Raw genomic sequence first — 8,315 nt, forward strand, 5'->3', positions numbered from 1 at the left:
GTAAAATCTAAAATGCAAGGCTACAGCGTTCCACTTTTAAAGGTGATGAAGATCCTTCTTGTTCCACCAAGAGCGCCCCCTGCTGGATCTTAAAACACTCAACATGGTGTCCCCTGTGCCCCTTCTTAGGGTACTTTCACACTAGTGTTAAAGTTTTCCGGTATTGAGTTCTGTCCTAGGGGCTTAATACTGGAAAAAAACGCATCAGTTTTATCCCCATGCATTCTGAATGGAGAGTAATCCGCTCAGGATGTCTTCAGTTCAGCCCCTTTTACGGTATTTGGCTGGAGAAAATACTTTTCTCCGGCCAAAATTCCAGAACACTTGCCGGATCCATTGAAATGTATTAATGCCGGATCCGGTACCAAGTTTTCAGGAAAAAACGGATTTGGTTCCCCGGTCTGCACATGCGCAGACCTTTAAAACTGTGAAAAATAAATGCCGGATTCGTTTTTCTGGATGACACTGGAGAGACTGATTCAGTATTGCAATGCATTTGTCAGACGGATCCGCAAACAAATGATATTCGTTTGCATATGGATTTCCGGATCCGGCAGGCAGTTCCAGCGGCAAAGCTAGTGTGAAAGTACCCTTAGTAATCCAAGGCTAGGGTCACATGAGACATGTGAATGCCTCGCAGAGGAACAGACTGCTGGAGTTCACCATATCCGACATAGCCATGGGATAGGGCCGCAGGACTTCGGATCCCCATTGACTACAATGGGATCCACTTGCTTTCTGATATAAATACCGGCTTTAGGCCAAACAATAAGTTATGCTTACATTACTTTTTGTCCGTCTGAAAGCCAACATCTATGCTGAAAAGTGGCCGGATCCTTGTCAGATCCCATTGTAGTCTATATGGATCCAGCGTTGTGCAGCCCTATCTGGCAATGCTGGATACAGTGAACTCCAGCAGTCTGTTCCTCTGCTGGATATGATCCACCAATATGATCCACCAAGCTGTATTCCTCCTCCTCATTGGCTATACAAATCACTACATGCTTCCCTTTCCTCCGCAGTTCTGGCCTCTGACATAACACAGAATCACTGAAAATAAGCGCATCTTTAGGAGGCCTATAAGAGTGTCCATTATACACCTCCCATAGCTAGAATTCATTAATTTTCCACATATGAACAAGATGGAAGAAATACTTATACAAAATGGATTCTCATCCCTCACAACAGGAGCCAGTAGACTCTGTATGGCATCTGGCTGAAAGGGACATATGGGTGGAGTATTCTCATGTCAGTCATCTGCTCCCAACCAATCAGTAGTCTTCTACTAATTCTTTCAAATTTCCTTTCCAGTTGGATGCTAAGCACAACAGACAGACCTCCCCCATGTTACCGTTCATAGATTTACGGTGAATCATGGACATCCAGTCTATCACTTGCATACAATGTAAAAGACCAAGCTGTAACATCTGTCTGGCATTACGACTTACCCAGGTGCCCGCTCAGGTAGGTTCACTTCAGAGAGTGGACTGTATACTGGTATGCTGACGTCATAACCCTGACGGTACGTCCATGTTGAGAATCCTCCACCAGCCAGCACTGCTCTACAAAAAAGATGAAAATGATTGGTCCCCGGCAGCGAGTTCTCTTTATGAATGTGGTTTATATGATAGACCTGACCAGAGCAGGTCTGCAGAACATGGGGATGGACGCTCGGGACAGTGCAGATGTCTGTAGACATATGTTACAGTCTGTGGCTCTATACACCACCGCAGCCCCTTCATGCTAGCAGGGGTCACAACACACGGATCCCCACCCATAAGAACGTGACGCCCCCATGTCATGGCTTCTCAATAACTGGAATTCCACTTTCAAGTTGACAGACGTGATCCTGCCTCTGTGCGGTTACAAGGTGCAGGGACAGGATGTGATAGCATCTCCCATGCGACCTGCATAGGACCTGCATACCTACCCAATGACCATAATTACAGGACAAGATAAAACCAAGTGAGATCAAATCGGGGAGAGCTCCGTATCGTCCCATCCCGGGTCAGTCTGTGTGCAGACATGGCATATATAATAATGGCACATGGGTGTAGGGATGCAACCTTTATGTCTGGTGATGCACAGGTTAACCCACCTGCACCCCCCCCCAAATAGGTCCTCCATGTAAAGGGGCATCAGGGGCTGGTTAGTACTTGGAAGACCCTAAAGGAGCACACTACTCTTACCTGTCACGAGGAACATCCAGAGCGGTGTTGTAGTCTGGGGGGCCTCCGGGCAGCATGTTAAATAACAGGTGGTTTGTACCTCGGTCCCATCTATGAAGAATAAAAGGTCATTAAAGACTAATTAATAACTGGTCCTAAGGTGTCACAATAACTCCATCGTGAAAAAGTCCCAGAACACAAAGCGGGTGGCACTGCTTCCTTTCTCTTACTTCCAAAAAAACGGACCTCCAAGACCGGATCTACTCTACCACTCGTGGCGGTGCTCCTGCCTCTAAGGCTACTTTCACACTTGCACATTTGGGCGGATCCGTCCTGGATCTGCAAAAACTGATCCGTTACAATAATACAACCGCATGCATCCGTCATGAACGGATCCATTCGTATTATCTGTAACATAGCCCAGACGGATCCGTCATGAACTCCACTGAAAGTCAATGAAAGACGGATCAGTTTTCTATTGTGCCAGATTGTGTCAGAGAAAACGGATCCGTCCCCATCGACTTACATTGTGTGCCAGAACGGATCCGTTTATGCTCCGCTTTGTCAGGCGGACACCAAAACGCTGCAAGCAGCGCCTTCAGAGCGGAATGGTGACTAATCGGAGGCAAACTGATGCATTCTGAGCGGATCCTTTTCCATTCAGAATTCATTACGGCAAAACGGATCCGTTTTGGACCGCTTGTCAGAGCCCTGAACAGATCTCACAAACGGAAAGCCAAAACGCTAGTGTGAAAGTAGCCTAAGTCTTTCAAATATGCAACAAAAGAGAAACAACTAGGCGGCACTCACCAAAAAGTGGATGTTCTTTATCCCAGATGTCATAAACATTCTACGGTACAGGCATGGGGTGGACGTACAAACAGCGCAGGCAAGTAGCTCATGGCGATGGCCGCTTCATGCTTTAGCGCTTCCTAAGGCCACTAACGTTCTGACGTGATTACATCACCTTTATGCGCCACTTCATCTGTGCGGAGCACATTGATTCCGTCACAGAGGAACCGGCCAAATACATATAAATCCCAACAATGTGCAAAATAAAACAAAACAACAAAGATACATATATTTTTACAGAAATAACAAGATCGTTCCCAGAGGGCCCACAGCTCCGGACCGCCTAATCCATCGTGCTTCCTTCCTTAGGAGGGTCCGATGTCCATCTCCCACCTTACTATGTAAGGTGGGAGTATGTAAAACCTTATCAAGGTATTTACTTTGTGATGTAATCCACCAAAAACCTGTAAATCCCATTGGGGATTGTACTTACAGTAGGAAAAATTACCATATACTTTCAGCCGTATATCAGATTTTGGCTCCACGAAACGACTCCTAACCGTGGATCCGACTCCTAACCAGCCTAGCTTTCAAAGTATGACTTCTCCTAAAGGCTACTAACGGTTTAGGCTACTTTCACACTCGCGTTTGGTGCGGATCCGTCATGGATCTGCACAGATGGATCCGTTCAAATAATACAACCGTCTGCATCCGTTCAGAACGGATCCGTTTGTATTATCTGTAACATAGCCAAAACAGATCCGTCTTGAACACCATTGAAAGTCAATGGAGGACGGATCTGTTTTCTATTGTGCCAGATCTCACAAACAGAAAGCCAAAACGCCAGTGTGAAAGTAGCCTTAGACCTATTGTCCCTTTCCACTATGTCCCAATTTTCTCTTGTCACTTTCCTAATCCGATCCGCCACTGGACTATATTTAAAGGAGAGAAAACGAAACGTTTCCGATTGTCCTCTCTCTTCCTCACATTTGTTTTTCCCGATGTTACCGCACTTCGGTCCATAGATGAAGCCTTCTGCATGGCCTCATACAATAACTCCATCGGGTATGCACTAGCTAACTATCGTTTCTTCAGATCTAAGGATCTAACTCCATACTACCACTGACTGCATTCTATCTTATGTGTAGGGCAGTATTAAAGGGGTGATCGGGGATAAAAAAATAAAAATTGATTGTCTATCCTGAGGATAGGAAATCAGAATCAGATCGGTGGGTGTCTGGTACCCGGTATCCCACCCCACAGCTGGCTGAAAGGGCCTTGGCACAGCACATATTTATGGCGGTGCCTGGCCAATCCAAGTAAACGAGACTGAGCTGTAATACCAGGAACAGCCACTACTAAAGTGCGGCGCTGTTCCTGATAAACCATGAAAGGGATGTGGTGATCAGTGGTGGGGGTGGAGAGAGTCAGACCCCCTACTGATCTGATAGTGATTCCCTAACTTAAGGATCGAAGGACCAGAAAACACCCTTAAAGGGGTACTCCCATCTGAGACAATGGGGTCATATCGCTTGCATATGTCCCCATTGTCTGATAGTTGCAGGTCCCACCTCGGAGACCCGCACCTACACCGAGAACGGAGTGGGGAAGTTGGTGACCGGAGGACCCCGGGTCTCACCAGGTCTGGCCACCGCTAAGCGATCTCCCCATAGTACTGAATGGGAGCGCACCACGCTTGCGCAGCCACCACTCCCATCCATTTCTATGGGGGCCAACGGAAATTTTCAGCAGCCCCATAGAAAGGAATGGAGGACTGCTGCGCAATCACTGTGCGCCCTCCACAACTTTTGGAGCCTCCGTTCTCAGTGTAGGTCCCAGCGATATGCCCCCATTATCTGAGACGGAAAAACCCCTTTAAAGGAATAGTGATGGAACTTAAAGAGGTAGTTCAGGCTACAGATATTGATGGATAGATCATCACTATCAGATCAGTGGGGTCCAACACCCGACACCCTCACGGCCAGCTGTTTCATGTAGCCGCTGTGTTGGAAGCTATACTGGGTACGGAGCACAGCGCCATACCTGTAGTAGTGGCCATGCTAGGGTACTGCAGCTAAATATAAATGCACAGAGCCTTCTGCTTCCGCCCTGTATAGTTTGCGGCACCCCAACTGTCTGAAACAGCTCATGAGTCGGACCCCCGCCGACATGATACTGAACATAGGTCGTCAATATCTGTATTCTGAACAACCCCTTTAAGCTTAACCCCTATTTACAAGACACGTGGTAAGCATCTAATCAGTGGGACCTCGACTGATTGAGAAAACGGGGGTCCTGGGGTCTTCCATATGATTGGAGCACTGCCGCTCTATTCATCTCTATGAGGCTGAAACCAGTCAGGACCTCACATTTCAGTACGCGCTGCTTTGTGTCCAGTCTACCCCATCCTCTGTGACCGACACATTGTAACAAACTCCCAGGACAGGAGAGAGATTGGAAATGTCTGAGGACTGAGTCACACCGGATACAACTGTAACGACCCCCGAGACCCATTCGGTCTATTTATTAAAAGTTCCTTTTCATTGACTGCAAGCAGAGATGTTGAAATGATGACGAACTGACACAAAGTAGACCAGAAACTTGCAGAACTTTTCCCTGCAGTTTTGTCTACGCCGCGCCCTCGCGCTGCTCGCCCTCACATCAGGGCCGCAGATCGGTAAAGATAATTGTGTTTCCTGTGGAGATGAAGCGATTTGATGGTGACTGAAACGCAAACTACTCTGTTAAAATCAATGGAGCTTTGTTGCGCGCCGGTGTCAGTCACGCGACAGATCCGGTGCTTCCGTTATTTTTTATTTTCTGTTCCTATGTCGGAGCAGAAAAACAGAAATACGAGCGCATATCTGAACAGCGCCTTATCTCAGACAGAATGTTCCCAGCTTACAACACTCAATAAACAGCAAATAAAAAAAGGCCTAAAACATTTCCGTTTTTTTCTTAAAGCAGCATGGCTGGTGACAGAAAAGAGCATAATGAATTCACGAACAGAAAAAAACATGGCTGCCTGGCATGGCTCTTCTAAAAACAGCGCCACTCCTTAACTTTGGCCGAGTGTGGTATTGCAGCTCAGCCACATTTATGTCAATAGAGCGACACAACCCATGGACACGTGTGGTGCTGCGCCAGGCAGCCATGTTTTTATTATCCTGAACAACCCGTCTCATATGAGACATTGATGACACATTGCTAGGATATTGCACCAACGTCAGATAGGTGTGTGTCCTACTTCTGGACTGGGACCCGCACCTATATCTAAAACCGAACCCCCAAAGTAAAAAAAGGCACACTGCGCAGGCGCTGCCACCCTCCATTTACTTCTATAGGAGTGCCGACTCCTAGAAGTGAATGGAGAGCACACTGTGCATGCGCGGTACACTCTCCTTCGATTTGGGAGCCCCATCCTAGAGACAGGTGCGGGTCTCACCTCTGGGACCTGTGCCTATGTGACATGGGTGGCATATCCTCGCTGACCATAAATGTCTGATCGACGTGGACGTATGTAGAGAGCACGGACCCTGATCAACCTCACTACATTTCCTCTCCCATCCTGTTACCTGGGCAGCTTGGCCAGCGCTTGCGCCGTCTCCTTAATCCGTAGGTTATTCTGATTCAGCATATCGATAGACGGCAGAAAGAGACAGGCTCTGGTGACATCATCGGTGTAGAAGTCGCTCTCGGATACGGCGGTCAGCAGCATGTTGTACTCCCGGGAGATGACGCTGCCCACCGCGCTCCCGTACTCGTCCGTGTATTTCTTCAAGGGGTAGATGTAAACTTTCACCTTGTTTTTAGGGTTGAAGCCGCAGCGGTACACGTCGAAGCAAGTGTGCATGCGGCAGCTCAGGTCCCCCCTGTCCGGCAGCGGGCTGCTCTCCGACAGCTTAACGGCAGGCACGTCGTGGACGCTGCGCTTCTCCGCGATCCAGTCGCCGGGCGTTTCGATGTTGTGGGGCCAAAACTGGAACATCCCGGTGGCGATGAGGCCCAGGAGCACCACCGAGAAGAGAGCTATGTAGTAGACGCGGTGCTTGGACTTCATTCTGGGGATCAGGACTGGACCCCGGGTGTTGTACTTGACCGAGGCGCACATAATGGACCCCTCCTCCCCGATCCTGCGCTCCTGCCGGGGGCGGAAACAGACATTAATCAGATGATAGAAGCACGACCGCTATCTAATCTCATCACGCACAAGCAAGACGGAGAGAAATCCCACTGTGTCACCCAGCAGCCAACTTCTTGGTTTTTCTTAAAGGGGAATTACACTTTAAAGGGATTTTCCGAATTCCGAGAATAGAACTTTAAAGTTAACTCATCCCCTATTCCCATTGTGCTTCAATTTCTCTCTATTCTCAAAAACTCTGCATGCTGTCAGTGAATCACAACATTCTCCTATCCACTCAGAGGCTGATACCTCGCACCGCTGAGGGTTTGTCACAATTGCATCTAACGGAAACCATCTTCTGGAAGCTGTTTGACTATACAGGATGCAACCTATGGAGGAAGCAGTCGGGGAGAATGGCGGTCGGACCCCGTATTCTAGCGTCATATCCATCATCCTCTGCCCTCAGACATCCCCTTTAAGGGTACGGTGTCTGGGGGCTCTATGGGGTACGTCATCCCACGCCCTTTAAATCCATAATGGAAAATGTGACCTGAACCCTTTATTATGGGGCCTATGTAGCTGGCGGACCCCCGCCACTCCCACCGTTATCTGTCCCCTTAAACCTAAAAGGTTTATTCAGCTCAAGGAGAGAACGGAGGGGGTCCTCTGGGCTTAGGACCACCGCTAGAAGTTGGCGCTGCTTCAGCGCCATGGATGAATAAAAGGGGAAACATTTTTTTTGAGGGGTTCCCCTTTAATTACGTCCTTCATAACATACAAGGGACTGAGATTTGCACAATGCTTTCCCGAAAATTAAATTGCCCGCTATCCCCCAATGACTTCTACGTAAATTGGTGCTGTATAGCGACAGGCAGCCATTTTGGCGCGGACGCGTTGCTATGACAGGTCAGATGCACATAATGTAGCTGGGGGGCAGACAGTGACATTTATATGCAATATACTGATAGTATACCATCACATATCCAGCTAAATACAATGTAGGTGTAGCACAGCGGTCACCCTGCGGCTAGATGGACACTAAATACACCTTGCAGATGAGGCCTAGGCCCCTGCTCCTCACCTCGGCCCCCAGTAGTAGCAGCTCCCGACCCCGGGCCGCCCCCAACACCGTTCACGACTCCAGCCTCATCCCTCGGCCGGAGACACCCACACTGAGCGGAAATGACGTCACCGCCGGAATGTGTATGAAGAACAGGCGCTGCTAGAGTAGT

At 48.4% G+C, this 8,315-nt stretch overlaps 1 protein-coding gene across 1 annotated transcript in view; it reads right to left on the minus strand.

Moving 5' to 3' along the window:
• Positions 1-8,276, minus strand: part of EXT2 (exostosin glycosyltransferase 2) — a 55,082-nt gene extending 46,806 nt beyond the window's left edge. Inside the window, exons 1-4 of the mRNA XM_044270430.1 lie at positions 8,165-8,276; positions 6,536-7,101; positions 2,190-2,279; positions 1,449-1,562 (exon numbers count right to left, since the gene is read on the minus strand). Coding sequence (XP_044126365.1) covers positions 1,449-1,562; positions 2,190-2,279; positions 6,536-7,071 — 740 coding nt within the window. The 5' untranslated portion in view covers positions 7,072-7,101; positions 8,165-8,276. The remainder of the gene's footprint in view (positions 1-1,448; positions 1,563-2,189; positions 2,280-6,535; positions 7,102-8,164) is intronic.
• Between the last annotated feature and the right edge of the window lie 39 nt (positions 8,277-8,315).

Source organism: Bufo gargarizans, chromosome 10, assembly GCF_014858855.1.
Source record: "Bufo gargarizans isolate SCDJY-AF-19 chromosome 10, ASM1485885v1, whole genome shotgun sequence".
NCBI lineage: Eukaryota > Metazoa > Chordata > Amphibia > Anura > Bufonidae > Bufo > Bufo gargarizans.